General features: G+C 33.8%; 1 protein-coding gene across 1 annotated transcript in view; it reads left to right on the top strand.

Annotated features, from left to right (window-relative positions):
- The first annotated feature begins 10093 nt into the window (after positions 1-10093).
- LOC141394748 (homeotic protein caudal-like) overlaps positions 10094-18797 on the top strand; it is a 66692-nt gene continuing 57988 nt past the window's right edge. Inside the window, exon 1 of the mRNA XM_073969575.1 lies at positions 10094-11875. Within this exon, the coding sequence (XP_073825676.1) occupies positions 11119-11875 (757 nt within the window). The 5' untranslated portion in view covers positions 10094-11118. The remainder of the gene's footprint in view (positions 11876-18797) is intronic.

Genomic DNA, 18797 nt, shown 5'->3' with positions numbered 1-18797 from the left:
TTCAGCGTTTTAAACTTGAAATTTTAAAGAATCGTAACAGTAGCATTCAAAATTTGCATTCGTACTCAAATTATTAAAGAATATGCTATTTCGGTTAAACACTTCAAACCGAACAATTGATGGGATTTTTGAAAGAAAATTATAAAAAAAAAACTAGCCGACCCGGTCCGCGTTGCTGGCCCTTGAAACTGTTTTATGTTACCTTTTCTTAAGTCATCTATTAGATTTTTCTTGCATCGTTAATATGAAGTATTTTTGAAGCCTTTTTCTTATCAAGTCAACTTAGTGTCTTTGTCTAGAAACATTTCTCCATACATACACATTTACAATCGAAGATGGGTTTTCTTCATGAATTGTAATGCCTTCCATTTCGGGAGTAGATTAGCAGTGGCTTAGAATGCTAAGACTTCGACAACATTGTTTGATGGAAAGGACCCAGATTTAATCATCAGCCGGGGCAACCGGGCTCTTCTAATGCAATACGGAATATTTTTTAGTAGTTATTTCAAAAGGTTCCGGTTAGATCTTTATATGTCTGAGCGACTCATATATGCATCCCATTTTCACCAGGATTATGCCGGTACATTCTCTGAAATTTTCAAGAAAATCGGTTCAGCTATTTTCAGTCTATACGGAACATACAAACATACCAATAAGTTATCAATATACTAACATACACACATTGTCTTTTATATATAAAATGTAATTTTATTAAACTCTCAAATAGAGTTTAGTCTAAGAGTAAAATGGAGTAACATCGGAGCAGGGTGGTTCGGAGGGTGGTTGGTCGGAGCTGTTGGTTCGGAGCAGGCTGGTTCGGAAGGTGAAAGTTCGGAGCGGGGTGTATCGGAGGTTGGAAGTTCGGAATAATTAATTCAATCGTTCCATTAAGTTTTGCTAAAATAGAGGGGAGGTACCTCGCCCCTACGAATTTCAACAAAATCTATAGCCTATTTTCACCACTGGTCCTCCCTGTACATTCTCTGAAATTTTCAGGCAAATCGGTTCAGTAGTTTTGGATATGTAACATATTTAAAAAGTGGGAGTGCTAAAATAGGATTTTTTTAAAAAAGTAGTGCAAGTTGGAGGTGCCCCGCCCAATCCGAAATTCAAAAAAGTATAAAGCCTATTTTTATCACAGGTGTTCCCTGTACATTCTCTGAAATTTTCAAGAAAATCGGTTCAACCGTTTTTGAGTCTATACGGAACATAAAAACATACCAACATACAAACATAATAACATACACACATTGTCTTTTATATATAAGATCTAAAAATGTGAGCGGGTCGGGTCTTTGGGCCCCAAACCAATACCTAGGATCGGATACACAACAATCATTGTCTCGCAAATTAATTTTCTCACCGATACGTTCGTCAGTTTTGTTAAAATAGAGTAGGGTCCTCCCAGTAGATTATCTGAAATTTTCAGGAAAATCGTTTAAGGAGTTTTTGATATATAAGCTATTTAAAAAATTAATTTTCTCACCGATACGTTCGTCGGTTTTGTTAAAATAGAGTTCATAAAAAAGTAGGGCATGGGGGAGGTACCCCGCCCCCTCCGAAATTCAGCAAAATATGAACCCTATTTTCACCAGTAGATTATCTGAAATTTTCAGGAAAATCGTTTAAGCAGTTTTTAATATATAAGCTATTTAAAAAAGTGGGCGTGGTCGGGTCTTCAGGCCCCAAATAAGTACCTAGGATCGGAGACACAAAAACCATTGTCTCGCAAATTAATTTTCTCACCGATACGTTCGTCAGTTTTGTTAAAATAGAGTTCTTAAAAAGTAGGGCATGGGGGAAGTACCCCGCCCCGTCCAAAATGCAAAAAATATGTAGTCTATTTTCACCACCGGTGTTCCCTGTACATTCTCTGAAATTTTTAAGAAAATCGGTTAAGCAGTTTTTGAGTCTATACGGAACATACAAACATACTAACACACACACAGTGCCTTTTATATAAGATATAACGGGACTTTATCAAAGCAACACTTTTTGTGGAAAGATACTTTATAAGTCTACGAAACAAGATATACAAACATATCCTACGATATTCAACTAATGTCATCTAAAATGAAGTAACAAATAAAATTTTGAAATGTGCTTTTGAAATGAAACGCAATGAAAAAAAGGTCGTTTTAGCATGATATAGATGACGCCATAAAATCCAAACCCGATCTAAAAACACGAAACCCAGCTAGGGCTTTTGTAGTCTGAATATGTACTTTCAGAAAATGCACACTAGATGTTGTTTGCATTTTCAGTGTTGCATAGTGTAATGTTTATTCAAAATTAGAAGACACACTAATATATACACTTGGATTAAACTTACAATATTTGCGAAGAGTTTTGTGTAGCTACGGTGGTAACAGTCTACCGAAACAACTATCAATTTTAATATTGCAAAATAATAATTTCTTGGCAAAAGAATTGAGTACAATTTCCCAAAACTTCAATCTTCAATTTGCACCGGAAACGACATCTCCGAATAATTGGAACATCTTGACCAATGACCTGATAAACCATATGAAAATGCATATCTACGACGAACGACTGCGCAGGAAGGAAGAAAGCCAAAGTCTGCGAATATATACATATCTAAACTCAAACAGAGCACATCTATATTTGATTGAAAAGTATTCCTGTCAGAAAGTCTTGTGGATATTCAAAGCACGAAGTGGAATGATTCCATTAGGATATAATAGATGCTTCAAACAGAGACACTATCTTGGTACCTGCCCCATATTCAGAGAGTTTCGACTGACAATCTTCCGGAATCTTCCAACACTAGAAGAGGCAGAAATATTCCGAATACTTGATGGACAAGAAGAAGAAGACTGGGACAAACTAGCCAACTATTTAGAAATCACATACAGTTAGGCAACAAATGTATTGCAAAAAACAAAATTGTAGAAAATTTCATATTAATTGTTCGTTTATGGCAACAAATTATGTAAAAACTATACGGTTTTTTGTGCAAATCTCTTGCTATAGGCCCTTACAACAATATTCCGTCAAAATAGGCAGAGGTTATTTGCGATTTATAAAAATACGGTCAAAAATAAGAATTAACTACCAGTGTTTGAATTTGCTGCTAGTTTTTCACAGCACAGCACAAGGTCTATGCTGGCGCTGTGAAAGTGACGCAGCAAAGCACATAGCCACAGCATCAAAAATAAAAACGAGTGCTATTGCTATGCTGTGCTGTTTTCAAAATCAAAAACGAATGCTGTTGCTATGCTGTGCTGCGAACATAAAAGTAGCACAGCACATGGTCTATGCTGTGCTTCTGAAATCTTCACAGCACATAGCATAGCATAGTCATCAAAATCAAAAACGAATGCTGTTGCTATGCTGTGCTGTTTTCAAAAACAAAAACGAAAACTGTTGCTGTGCTATGCTACGAACATAAAAGTAGCATAGCACATAGCATAGTCATGAAATCGAAAAACGATTGCTGTGCTCTGCTGTGCTGTAAACATTTCTACATAGCATAGCATAATTAATGTTAACCCAGCAAACTCACTATCCCCCGTTATTATAAATAAGCTTTCTTTGGTTATAGTTTGGATTTTTCGATCAGATTTTTTAGCGTTCCGGTTAAAATAATATTAAAATGTGAAAATTATATTTTTAATGTCTTCAAATTCGTTTATTTTGCGTTTTCAAATACATCCAATAGTAAAGGAAAACTTATAATAATGGCCCTATGAGTTGTTCAGTGCTGTTTATTGCTTACAAGGTACATACATGGTACTTTTTTGATCGATTGGATAATAAATGTGGTCTATAGAGTGATTTTCTGAAAATTCGCCTTTGACCCTATAAAATGGGGACCAATTTTAATTTTAATTTGTATTGGCGAATTTTCACTTTACAGATCACATTTATTGTCCAATCGATGAAAGCAGTTTACATGTTGCTAAACAAGTAATCCCACAAAAATTTTTGAAAATCGGGTCAGATTTTAATTTTGGCTATATAAAGGGTCCATGGAAACTTTGAGGCACCAGTGGCATGTATTAACATACTCCGATTGAGCTCAAACTCTGTCAATCTTAATTTTTAACAAAACTAAACGTTTTAGGAGGCTGCCGCATAAAAATTGGACATCGATTTTTAAAGCCACTTTAGTACATATATTAAAACAGGTACAAGTGGCAATAACATGCATTTAGAAACTCGAAGTTCGCTTCCATAAGCCATAGACGCAACTAGCGAGAATTTTATTAAATTTAATGAAATTAGGCGTTCTTAGATCGAATTCTCCACTACATCAATTTCACGATTTTACTCTGCTGTGGTTATTAAGTTGTTTAATGAAATGTGGTTCCCGACTAAATAAATTAGTTTCAAGAAACTATTGTTACTATATTTATACCCCAGCCTTTAGGCCAAAGAGGGTATTTACACTTTGATACGACCAAAATGTGCCTCATCGAAATAACGGTTTTAGACCCCAAGTATGTTTGTACGATATCCGTTTCAGACAATTTTGAGTAGATCGAGCAATGTCCGTCCGTCTGTCTGTCGGTCTGTCTGGCTGGCTGGTGCGCACGATAAGTCTCGAACGGATCAATCGATTCGGCTTAAATTTTGGGTATCGAAATATTTTGTCCAGATTTGATTTAAGTTCGAAGATGGGCCATATAGGTCAACACCTTCAGGTACCTCCCCCACAAATGTTCAAAAATTGTGCGCACGATAACTCTCGAAGGGAGTAACCGAATTGAACCGAACTTTGCATATGGTAATACTACCTCTAGGCATACATCGGGTTCGAATATGGATTATATCGGGCCACTCCTTCAGGTACCTCCCACACAAAATTTGAAATAAGTGTTGTTTAGTGACACCTCACGAATCGTTGTTTTGTTGTAGCAACTTGCATCCACTGACCCTCATATAACGGCATAATCTTCATCAGGGCCAAGTCCATACTTCCTGAGAAAAGTCCACAGTTTGGTCTTTGTAATATTTTGTGCAAACTTAGTTTAAGTTCGAAGATAAGTCATATCGTTTCACTCCTTCAGGTACCTCCCCCACAAAATTTAAAAAAATGTTCGGAAAAATTGTGCACACGATAACTCTTGATGGGAGTGACCGATTTGGTTCATACTTTACACATCCTAAAATATCTACCAGATATAGATCAGGTTCGAATATGGACTATATTTGTCCACCCATTCGTGTACCTCCCACACAAAATTGTGGATAAATTCACTTTAAGACCTGCTCTCGAATCACTTTGATTTTTAATTAAAAGACAATAAAAAGACTATAATAAATAAACACTTTGATTTTTGTTAAAGCAACTTGCATTAGCTGTTTCAATAACGACAGTAAAAGTTTTTTCAGGGGCAAGTCCATACTTCTTGAGAAAAGAGCCCGAAAGTTGTAAAAAACCTCTATGGGACCATATGTAGTGCCTGGAAGTCTCGAACCGAATATATTACCGAATATAGCTATATTATGTTTTCGCAGGCTAGTGTGATAATCCTATCCATACTTTTGTCGGTGCATACGGCCAACATTTTGAAACATAAGTTTTTTTTGGGAAAAAAAAGTATTTCTATCCATACAGGATGAGGGTATATCTCTGTCGGCAAGGCCGACTGATACTTTTTTACTTGTTTTATGATCATTTGTGTCAAAGTTGTTATATTTTAGCGGTCTATCGAAATGTTTTTATATTTGTCCTAAGAATAGTTTTAGAACGATCAATTATTCAATATTTTCTTTGAAATTTTGTTATCTATAACAACAATTATTTAGTTGCAGAACATACAGGAATGTTTGGGCTTTTTACAGTAGACCAATAATAATAATCAGCAAATAGTAATGGGGTTTCTTTCCTTATTTATCAAATTTTTCATTCAGGTAAAGAGATTCGTAACAATTTGACATAAGAGATTTTTTGGTACTTTAAAAAATTATATATTACTGTTTTGTCAATTAACAGACATAGTAGTGTGTTAAAAATATCGAAATGTACATTTAGTCATGGTTTCACAGGTCAATAGCAAATTCTGTTACATTTAAAATACATCATACTTCTTTGCCATCAAACATTTTTCTGGGTTATGTTTGATGCTATGCTGTTGACTTTGTTCATAGCACAGTACAGCAATAGTTTTCGTTTTTGTTTTCTTGACTGCGGCTGTTTACTATGCTGTTAAAATGTCTGCAGCACAGCATAGCAACAGCATTCGTTTTTGATTTTGATGACTATGCTATGCTATGTGCTGTGAAGATTTCAGAAGCACAGCATAGACCATGTGCTATGCTACTTTTATGTTCGCAGCACAGCATAGCAACAGCATTTGTTTTTGATTTTGATGACTATGCTATGCTATGTGCTGTGAAGATTTCAGAAGCACAGCATAGACCATGTGCTGTGCTACTTTTATGTTCGCAGCATAGCACAGCAACAGTTTTCGATTTTGTTTTTGAAAACAGCACAGCATAGCAATAGCATATTTTTAGTGATTTCAGTGCTGTGCTGGTAGCAAATTCAAACACTGTTAACTACTACTTGGGGGTGACAATAAAAGTATTGCAACGGGAAAATCAGTACAATAAAACTATACAATTTTTGCGGCCATTATGCATTTTTATGACTTTTGCGGCTAATAATGGACTAACAGTATTGAATGTGATAAAGTTATGTGATAATAAAAGCCGTAATAGAGGGTCTTCAGACAAACAATGACGAATCGGCCACAGGCAAGTATGCAAAGAATGAATATTTGACTCAATATGTATTGTAGGATAATGGAACAATGCAAAACAGTCCGATTTTGGCTTTGAGAACATCGAAATACCTCTGGAAAGTATATGAAAAAAATTGACACCAGTGTAGTATTTTGAAACGACCTACTATTTCGTTTCTCAATGGTATTAATATGATTTCATTTTTACTAAGTGGATAGATATAATCCTCTGCTATCATAATAAATCCAAAAAATTGCGCCAAATCCAATAAAACCCATCAAATATGGAAATTAAACCGCTACTGGAGAAGCTGGAATACCGAATATTTGGGTACTATATTCTTTACCATGGAAAACAGTATGCGAAATTGGGTTCACGGATATAATAATGATTGGGAAGACATCCCCACTGACATCATTAAGAAATATTTAATAGTCATTAGTCTGAAAGTCAGAAAAATCGATCCCGAAAGCTCAAACAAAGTCGGTGGTAGACCAGATCATGACATGTTAATATTTTTGTGTAAATAACCGATGTAATATAACAACACAAAGCTCTTAAATACATCGGGCTAACATCCTGATATCAACCCTCATAAAATTGTTGGGTCCAATTTAACAAAAAAACTCCAAAAACATCCTCCAACGAAGGATCAAGATTTACTAAAATTTGGGGAACCAGTATCCTTAGAGTGGAACATACCGAGCCTTAATTTTTGGTTTAACTAAGCTCATTAATGCTCCAATGAATGTCCAAAGTGGATAGACAACTCATTAAGGAACACACCTTTTTGTAATACTTTTATTGTCAACCCTAAATAGTATTTAATTCTTATTTTTGGCCGTAATTTTTATAAATCGCAAATAACCTTTGCATATTTTGACGGAAAACCGTATAGTTTTTACATAATCTGTTGCCATAAACGAACAATTAATATGAAATTTTCAACACTTTGGTTTCTGCAATACATTTGTTGCCTCACTATACAAATATCGGCAACTAATACTAAATTTCTTCTTCTTCTATTAAATATTAGTCTAATTTTATATTAAGCGACAGACGTATTTGTAACATCATCGCAAAATTACAATTAATTCTTTAATTGAAGAAATTATGTTTGTATACTGAAGTGAAATGTTTAAAATTCTGTATTCAATAAAGAAGAATTACTACTATTCAAAATTTTTTAAAATTGAAACCTCAAACTACCATCTTTCTTTTCCATATTTTACTTTTAATAAAATATATTTTTGTTTTCGCGATATTTTAAAACAGAAAGTGTTTCCACGGATGCAAACTTTTTGCTGGGAAAGTTTGTTTTTACAAATTTTTATTTACCGTTATAAATATATGCTGTCCAAATTAATGGGTCTGTCTGGTTACCCTAAAAATTGTAACAATTTGTACCAATTGTTGCTGGAAGTCGTCTGTTAACACAAAAAGTCAGCAAAAGAGAGCGATTAGAGAGACACATTTTGACAGTTCTTTTACTGAGAGTTCGCAAATTCTTGCTGGACAAACTTCTTCTTCCTGAAAACAATCAATCATCTGTTTTTAATTTTTCGTTGATTTATGTTTGTGAAAATTAAAAACAATTTTATTACGGAAATAGCAAGTCTAATTGTATTAGATCTGTTCCACAACTAAAAAGTTTTTAAAATTTTTACCACTTTTACACATTTTGCGTTCCCGACACAAAATTTATATACAACTTTTACCACTTTATATTATTTTTTATAGAACAAAGTTGCAAAGTGGAAAAAATCCATTTTTGGATCATTTTCTTTTTTATTTTTAATAAAATGCAACATTTTTGCTTCCTTTAGTTTCTTTAATTTTTAATAAAATACAACATTTTTGCTTCCTTTAGTTCCTTCATTGGCGGACAAATTGTTCTGTTTTGGCAAGTTCAGCTGATTGCTTGCTGGGAAGTTGTCTGTTTACTTTTTACAATTTTCTTGTAAAAAGTTTTTTTTTTTATATTTTTTTCCCATCACCAGTTCAGATTTCGATATGGACTCCAATTCCAATCCATTAACAATTTCCGTCACGTGAATTACCGCAAAATTGTTTGCAACTTAAGTTTCTATTTCTTTTTTTATAACAAATTCTTAGAAGTTTATATATACACTCTTTTTTGTTTTTGGAAAAAAATGATTTTGCCAGGAGCGGTTAGGGATTAACAAACTGGTTTGTTTTGTAGGGATCATTAAGCAAGTGTATATAAAATGTATACTGAGTTGTCTTTACATTTGCTTTTCTCCCTCACATACATTGTGCGTGAACAAAAACAAACAAAAAACATCATATGGTTGTTGTTTTCTTCATTGACGATAAACTTTCAAAAGTTTTCAATTTTGAATGTATTTCAAATCAAAACATACTCACAAACCAAAGGCAAATTCAATATTGAACATTTTTGTCGATTTTTAAACTACGACAATTTTGGTGTTGTCTCTATAACGACATTTTTAACAAAAGTTGTTAAAATTTGCTTTAGAATACAAAGGTTGTTAATTATGTTGTTAAAATGAGTTTCTCGAAAAAATAACAATATCGACTGTCGTTAAAAAGTTAGAGAATAGGCCCACTGGTTGTAATATTTCAATGTAGGTATTGCAATAATTTCGAAATGTTACAAACTAAACGACAAATGTTGTATGCCAAACATTACATGGCTGAAATCTATGAAACAGAGCTAACACGAAACACTACCCCAGCGGGCTGGTTTTGTTATGAAAAAATATCCTAAAAGGGGTGAAAGGAAAATGAACGCCTATGCCAAAATATTTACTGCAAGTTAACATACGCCATGATTGCTAATACGTCAAAAAATGACCACAGACTAATGAGGCTTAAAAGTTTTTCCAAATGGGAATCATGTTGAAATCCCCCCTTGGTTCTAAAAAGAGGGAGGAGTTACGTTCATGGATATTAATGCAACCAAGAAAATAAGGTTGCTAGAAAGAGATAGAAAAACGCCCCCATAACAAAGGCCATCTTGAATTTGTTGTTCACAACAAAAAGTCAAAGGCGTGTTTTTCTGGCCATAGCTCCCCAGCGAATGGGAAAGAGTGAGAGAGAAGACGGCTTAAGAGTTACTGTGGTGTAAATTAGAGTGACAGAGATAGAGTTTTACCTGTCATATATGGATGGTGGTTGAAAATCAAACGCTTTGCGCTGGCTGTCTGTGGCCATTGATGTTGTTGCGGAGCTATTATTATCAATCGTACATTTGGATGGTATTGTTTTGTTATTTTACGAGGTTTTATCACCACCATCAACGACTACCACCATTGCGCTGTTGTGTGTGCGTGCGTTAGTCTTAACGTCAAAGGCAAGTTCGGCAGTTGAACGCTGCTTATCGTGTTTCCTCCAACACCGTATCACTCAAAACAACAATTCTTCTAACCACTTTACCCGGCCAGCGAGCTCCGGATACAACACAGTCTACTTCGTGTGCTGCCACAAGCAATTCAGTATTTTATGATACGCAAACAAGTGAAGGCATACGACCGACAAGAACGACGACGGCAAAAGAAAGTTTTATTTCTTTAAAACATCTCATCAACGCAACGCAACTTTTACGGCGGTTAAATTATAAAAATATAAACACACAAAATAATAATACAACAATTAACAATAAATAGCAGCAAGAACTACAACAACAAGATTTACAATATAATTAGCAAGAAAAAATAAAAGAAATTATTGCAATTATTAATTAAAACAACAACAAAACCAGAGAATTTATATGCAAATAAAAACAAATCGGAGTAACGATTTTTGGATTATCTCATAATTGAAGTGGATTAACTCATATAACAATTTGGTGATTGGTAATTAATCAATTACTCCCAACACCCAAAACAAATATACAATTCAAAATTGAGAAAGAGAAAAACACAAATTAAAATAAAGAGCTTAAAGTGTTGCCAGTGATAAAAAAAAGTAATCAAGGTTTAGTGAACTGTCTGTCTTTTCGGTGACAGGTGACAAATAATTAGGAAACAAAGAATTGACAAGTAACGGGCTTGAATACGTCACAGCTCACAAAGGAATATGCAATAATAACAATAATAAAACAGAAGCTTAAAAAGTTGTTTAAACGAAACCAAGACAACAACGCGTGCAAGACAAGACAAATAAATAAAACAAGAAATGACAAACAATTGAGTGTTGAAAGGAATAGAAACAGAAAGAAATATAACAAATGAAGAAAATGTAAAACATTGTAAATAATAATTAAAAAAAGCACAAAAATAACAAAATTAAAAAATTCGAAAAACACCAAGTGTTCTTCGCCAGCAGACAAACATACATCCCAGTGACAATCTATTCTAACCTCAATTTTTTTCTACGTCGCCGCGTGAACCAGCAATACCCCAAAACCCACTCAACAACATGGTTTCCTTTTACAACACCCTACCCTATTCACAAAAACACAGCGCCAATTTGGCCTATTCCGCTGGACAACCCTGGCAATGGACAGCCAATTATCATCACACACCACCCAATCACCAGTATTTGGGTGACATGGATTCCACACATGCCGCTGCGGCCCACCATCAAATGTATTATAATCCCCATGCCATGTATCATCACTCGACAAATGCTGCAGCTGCTGCTGCCTCGGAGTGGCATTCTCCATCATCGGCGGCGGAAAATTTCTCGCAAAATTCCCAATTGTTGGCCCAACAACATCAACAGCTATTACAGGGCACTGTTGGTGGGGGTACAACACCATCATCATCGTCGGTTAGTGCCAGTAGTACAACATCGGCAGGTCCAGCCTCTGGCAGTACCACACAATTGAATGAAACGGTTAGCAGTATTGGAGATCCACAACAAGCCCAGCAGCAGCAACAATCAGGCCAACAGCAACAACAGGCCCAGCATCACATTGCCGAAGGATTGCCATCACCACCAATTACGGTTAGCGGTAGTGAAATATCCAGTCCTGGTGCACCGGCTTCTTCATCATCACCACATCATATTGCTCATCATTTGAATAATAACAATAGCCCATCAACGGCTAATAATAATAATAACAACAACAATACCATTAATCATAACAACAATAATCGTTCATCACCGATTAAATCGCATCAATATTATGATTGGATGAAAAAGCCCACATATCCAGCACAACCAGCACCTGGTAAGCTTGAAGGAAAAATTTTTGTTTTTTTTTATTTTTCAATGAGAGTTTATTTTTTAATTTAAAATTTCAAAAAAAAAAAAAAAATTGTTGTCTTTGTTTATTTTTTAACATCGTTTACGGTAATGGGGGAATTTGACAAAGTGTAAAAGCGAAGCGCAAAAATAAAATAAAGATTAAAAAATATAATCTCACGAATTTTAGGGTTTAACCACCCGTTAACAAGCTGAACTACACCATTTTCACATGTAATTCGAAGAATTTCAGTTGTAATTTAATTATATTAGGTCTGTTCGATAACTTCGCAAGTAAAAATAATTTGCAAGTTCTTGCAAGTCATGCAACTACTTCTCATTTTTATTTTATTGAACAAGTTTGTTATCGAACAGCATTTTGTAAAAGTTTGTACACAGTTGTTGAAACTACCCAGCAAACCAATCGTACCGACTTCGTAACGAAATCGGAACGAAATGTCGGACGTATCGTCCGAAATCGTAACGATATCTTAACGAAAGTTGTATGAAGTGGTTGACATAATTTCGGAACAAAATGTCGCAGCGACATCGGATCGATTTCGGTCCGATTTCGTAACGAAATCTGAAGAAAATCCTTAAGAAATTCGGAAAGGAAATTTCTATCCGACATTCGTTCCGAAATCTGAACGAAATCGGTACATAATCTGAACTATTTCCCCTCCGAAAAATCGTTTAGAAATCGGAACGAAATCTGAACGACTTTGCTTCCGAAATTGTTCAGACGTGTCGGACATCAGACATTTGGTTTGCTGGGTATTGTGTTATTGAACAGACCTATTATTTGAAATTCGAAACAATTCAATTGTAATTTGAGAATTACAATTGAATTTCGAATTATTTAATATTTAGTTTGAGGATTCTAATTGAAATTCGAATTATTTAATTTATAATTTGAATTTTTTCATTTGTGATTTGAATTATTTCATTTGTAATTCGAATCATTACAGTTGAAATTTGAATTATTACATTTGTCAGTTGAATTATTTCATTTGAAATTTGAAACAAAAATATAAAATTGTTCGTTGCATTGGTTTTAAATTTGTTTTTTTTTTTTTTTTTGAATTACAAATAAAATATGTCTAATTACAAATGGGATAATTCGAATTTCAAATGTAATAAACAAAAATTTTAAAAATATTTGCAAATTTTTGTAAATATTAGCTGTGTCTGGTTACCCTAAAATTTGTAACAATTTGTACCAATTGTTGCTGGAAGTCGTCTGTTAACACAAAAAACCAGCAAAAGAGAGCGATTCGAGAGAGACATTTTGACAGTTCTTTCACTGAGAGCTTGCAAATTCTTGCTGGACAAATTTCTTCTAGCAAGCACTTGCAGGCTCTTCTTCTTCCTGAAAACAATCAATCTGCTGTTTTTTGTTTTTTGTTGAGTTATGTTTGTGAATATTAAAAACAATTTTATTGTGGAAATAACATAGTCTAATTGTATTGTTTTATGGAGAACAAATTTGTAAAGTGGAAAAATACTTTTTTGTTTCATTTTCTTTTTTATTTTTAATAAAATACAACGTGTTTGCTTCCTTTGTTGGCGGACAAATTGTTCTGTTTTGGCAAGTCAGCTGATTGCTTGCTGGTTTTTGCTGGGAAGGTGTCTGTTTACTTTTTACAATTTTCTAGCAAAAGAGAATAAAAACCCCTTACTCTCTGAGAAAGTTCTTGCTGGACAATTCTTGCTGGGAAAGTAACCAGACAGACTTATTTGCAGGTACGCATATTTTTTAATTAAAAATATGTGAGAAGCAGTGTTACTCCATTATCCGGGAAAATCGATTATCCGTAATGCCTCCGGTCCCGACCATTACGGATAATCGAGGTCCGACTGCATAACTGAAATTCTTACAATTACATGTGAAAATTGTGTAGTTCGGTATCGGAAATTCGTCGATTCTCAGGGTTACAGTAACAAGTTCCACTTTAGAACCTTCACAATTGGCGATGTCATAAGGAGTAACCAATTGACATACACTCTCCCTGTATTACCAGCTGATAGAATTATACTACCCGCTAGCAAGTTGAACTAATTCGGTAAATAACTAGTTCCACTTTAGATCCCTCAATATACAAGCAACTTTAAACTTTAACGTGGGGATTGTAATAGGAGGTAATCAATATCTTAATTAATTTTTTAATTTTAATTTTTTAAGATTTCTGGCCACATTTTTCGACCAAGTTGGCTGAAAATTTACATTTTGAGATCTAAGTTAGTAAGGAGGATTCCTGCTAAAAAGTTTCAATATAGGTCCATATTTTGATACCATACCATATAACGATACCGCCGCTTTGAGATTATACATTTATTTATAACAAAATGAGCTTTCTATAAAATGAAAGGCCTCCATTTGATAAGCATCTCCCCGAATTTCATAGCTCTATCTTCACCTTTTAGACTTTTTTGGAATAAATGTTCCTAGTCCTGGGTCGAATACTTCAACGTATCAATTGGTTCCCTTCGCATTACTTAGGGGCAGAGCTACGATTTACTCGCGAGTGAAAATTGCGGGAGGCGGTAAGTTTTTTTGGGTGCATTTTTTTTTTGTGGGTGGAGCAGGTTTGTTTGTAGATGGGGTAAGTTTTGGTTGCTCGAATTCGAGAAGAGTTTCACTCGCGAGTGGAATTCGAGCGAGTATTCGGAGCTCTACTAATATATGACTAGTTCTGGGTACTAATTAATTGCGTCAATTGGAATTTTTATTGCTAACGGGTAGTTCTAGTTTTACAGTCATATACCAGAATGCTGTATCGATCTCTCTCTCTCTCTCTGCTGTTGCTTTAAAAAAGTGGTGATATTAATTGGTGATAAATAGGGGTTATTTGACTAGTTTTCGGTGTAATTAATTTGCGTCAATTGGAATTTCCGTGCCAGTGGGCAGCGCAAGGCTAAGAAGACATTTTTTGAGTTCTTGAATTTCGTATAGGTATGTCCAAATTTTTTGGTTAGTAATTTCAATTCCTTAAGTGAGATATCTAAAAAAAATTTGGATTCAAGCCCACAAGTGGAAAAGTGGCTCCCAAGTGGTTTCTTCTCGCTTTCGTGGCGATAGAATGGCGTGAACTGATTCCCGCCGCAATACTTAGGGACCAATTTTATACTAGTTCGGCTTGCGACTAGTTCTAGGACTTATTAAATTGGTACCAATGGGAATTAACATTTCCAACGGGCACCGCCAGCCTGAGACACTCTTCTGAGTTCTTGTACTTTTGTATTTGTATGTACAAATGTTTTTTTATTAATGTCAATAGCAAGACTAAGGGATATAAAATAATGTTATATCAAAAACGATTATGGGTACTTTACACGATATGTTATTTTACATATGTATGCGTTGTCACTTAACATATACATTTTGTATATAAAAAGTGACAACTCATATGTAGAAAACATATCGTGTAGAGTATTCATTATTCTGGTATACAAAAAACGGAAAATCACGAATTCGTAGCTCCATTCAAAATATCTACCCCAAGTCAATATTTTACTAAATCGCTCAAATTCTTTCTCTTGAAAATAATAATGACTAAATGCAAGTCAACAAATTGGGAGAACTGCGAACAAAGGAACATTTTGCTAACTGGATATTGTCCTTTACACAAAAAAAGTTTATCCCATAAAAAAATCATTACAAATCGAACTATTAACCCATTATTTTAATTCATTTTCATTCCATGAAAAACAAGTAGTTTCTTTTTGGCACCTAAAAGTCGACGTATAATTAGTTTTATAAGTTATTACGACCTTTTGTTGTCAAAGAGAAACTACTTCTTTTCGTTAGGGTAGATTTGTAATTCTAATTTCGTGGAATAGGTACAAATTTTGACATTTTTAACACAAAAGTTGTAGTATATTTCATTCGCTTTTTTCACCTATACATAAAAATTTGCTTTAGTGATAGAATTCTCTTGGTCGACGCTGAACTGAACATAGTACAACATTTTGAGACGATCGGTGCACAATGGCGGTCTAAAACAAGGACAGACAGTGCGTCAGAATCTACATACATACATATTTTCTTAATGAAGACGAGCGCACGCATAATGCAATTACAAGGTGACCCTTGTAAGCTCAGAGAAGCTTCTTGCTATAAACTTTATTTTTGTTACATTATTTTTGATTTCTCCGACCTTTTTGTTCATTATTGAAATAGGTCAGACCTCGATATTGAATAAATACTTATGTATTTCAATATCATACATTTTTGTTTTAAAATATTTCAGTTCAAGCAAAAGTTTACTCCCACAACTTTTAAATTTGAATTTTGCAAATAATATTCGGTGGTTTTATCCTTTTGACATCAGGAGAAGGCTAAGTCCTTCTGTGTCACCTTACTAAATTCGCCACCATAGATGGAGTGATGACTTTTTTTCCAACATCGTATCCCTGTATCATATTTTGATGATTTTATATCAAATAAAAATAAAAATAAATATTAAATATCGAATTAAATATTAGATAAAATCTTACATATTCGAAAAAAATCACGCACAAAAAAATTAAAAAAAAAAATAAATACACAATTTGTTCAAAGTGGATTGAGCGGAAGGTTTTTCTTATCGAAACAACTATTCGAATATTTCATAAAAACTTATCAAAATATGATTTCAAATATCTGAGGCAGAATCGGGCTTGGGCCCAAATGTTTTAGGTAATTTGAAATAATAGAATCTGACTTGCCTTATAATGAATTTTCACACACGAGTTGAGTATTGACTTGAAATCTGAATTAATGTCACAAAATACCAGACACTGTGGTGAGACTATTGACAGTCCTTAATCTATCAAAAAATTGACTAATGTAATTTGGCATAAAGATAAAATGGACCAAACACTTTAAGAAATTTATACACATTTTAATAACAAATCAATATTTTAAATTCTAACTATGAATTAAATCATAAATTCCAAGTTATTTTCAATTGCTGAGATTTTTATTATTTTTTTATTTCCGCTGTCCCGCTCTCTTTACCCAAAAACAAAAAAAATCATAATATTGACCACTTGGATTAAACATAATGCCAGGGCAATAAATGTTAATTGCAATCCCAAAGATTTTATGGACTTAATGGAATAACCATATAACAAACAAACACAAAACATTCGGGCACACATGTCAGAGCATACATACGAGTAAGTACATATCGACCAGGTAGATGATGATAGGTTGGTTGGTTAGGTGACTAAGTTTACATTCAAATCGAAAAGGGGATCATAAATTGAAGAACAACCAAACCAAAGAAATGATACAAAACTGCAAAAGCAACAACAAAGATGTGGTTTTTAATTTGTAATGAATGATAAAAAACCAACAGCAACAACAATAAGCCACAAATAAATATTGGTACAAGAAGACAGACAACAGAAAGGCCATTTGTGGTAGAACAACAAAGAAATGGTGTCTGAGATCCAAAAAAAAAAAACAGAAATCAATCATCAATTTGATGGTTGATTTTGTCCCCAAAGAGAGGGGAAATATTCTTTTGACAGTTTCTTTTTGGTGTTGACGTTTATGTTTACTCCACAGTTCTCCACCATGAGAATGATTTATTTATTATTCACAAAAATTAGTCGTCTTTAATTTTTATAACACCAAACACAACGATTTTTGTCTTTTACTTTTTGTTGTTGTTAGGTTTGGAGTATTGATTTTGATTATGGTTGGGGAGTAGGGATTTCATTGAGAAATCCACCACAAGAAAAAAAATCAACTCAAATTGTTTGGTTTTTATTTATTTTAGATCGTAAATCATTGGGTTATCACCACAGAAGATATGACAAACAAAAAAACCTCTGAATATAATTTTTTTGGACACCCATAAGCCTAATAGGAAATGCTTTAAAGCTTAAAGTGTGTTTCGGCACGAGTAAAAGCCATTAAATAAAATATAAATCAACTTCGTGTTGGTTTCAAAATAGTTTTTTTTTGTGGTTAGGTTTAAAGGACATAAATTGTTGTCCTTGGTGATTGGGGGATTCTCATGAAGAGCATTAAATTTTGATGGGAATTGACAAAATATTTGGAATTCTTTAAATATAATAAGATAAATAATAAGAAGTTGAGGCATAATTTGCCTGTGGTTGTCCCATCCATAGTTTGAAACATGGCACAATTACCTAGGTAGTGGTATCGTAAAATTTTGAATATGTTATGTCAACAATTTCTTTATGTTGTTGGGGAAATTATAACAAAAATATCTTTTTTATAAAGGGATTTGACTTTGGTTGTATTCCCATCCATAGTTTGAAACATGGCACAATTACCTAGGTAGTGGAATCGTAAAATTTTGAATATGTTATGTCAACAATTTCTTTATGTTGTTGGGGAAATTATAACAAAAATATCTTTTTTATAAAGGGATTTGACTTTTCATATTCGAACAGCTGGTGTGACACCACAACCTTGGTAATTGTGCCATGGTTGGAAAGAAGAGTTTTAAGTGCCAGAAATTTCAATTTCAAATTGAAATTAATTGAAAATTTGTTTACTACGAGTATTTCATTGTTGTGCCAAAAAACAAATCCTACAAAAAATTGTGAAAATCGGATGGGGTTTTGGAATACAGTGACTGTCACTAAAAATGATGCAACCTGAAATAAAAAATGTAAACGTTGATAACTTGGAAACGAGTTGAGTTTTTTTAACAATTCAAAAAACAATTTTGTAGGCTGAAAAGTTGTCTTTAAGATGGCATACAAAAATATTCCATTTACAGTGCCGTTATACTAAAATTTTGCGGGAAAACATAAAATGGGAATTTTTGAAGTGAGCATTAACAAGTAAAAAAAGTATCAGTCGGCTTGGCCGACAGAGATATACCCTCAGCCTGTGTATATTGAAACAATTTTTCCCATAAAACGTAGGTATTTAGAGGGTTTTA

The sequence above is a fragment of the Musca autumnalis genome, unplaced genomic scaffold (assembly GCF_047663935.1).
Source record: "Musca autumnalis isolate F117 unplaced genomic scaffold, ASM4766393v1 scaffold_2, whole genome shotgun sequence".
NCBI classification, from domain to species: Eukaryota; Metazoa; Arthropoda; class Insecta; order Diptera; family Muscidae; genus Musca; species Musca autumnalis.
Note: the sequence above shows the minus strand (reverse complement) of the source record. Positions and strands in the feature narration are given on the sequence as shown.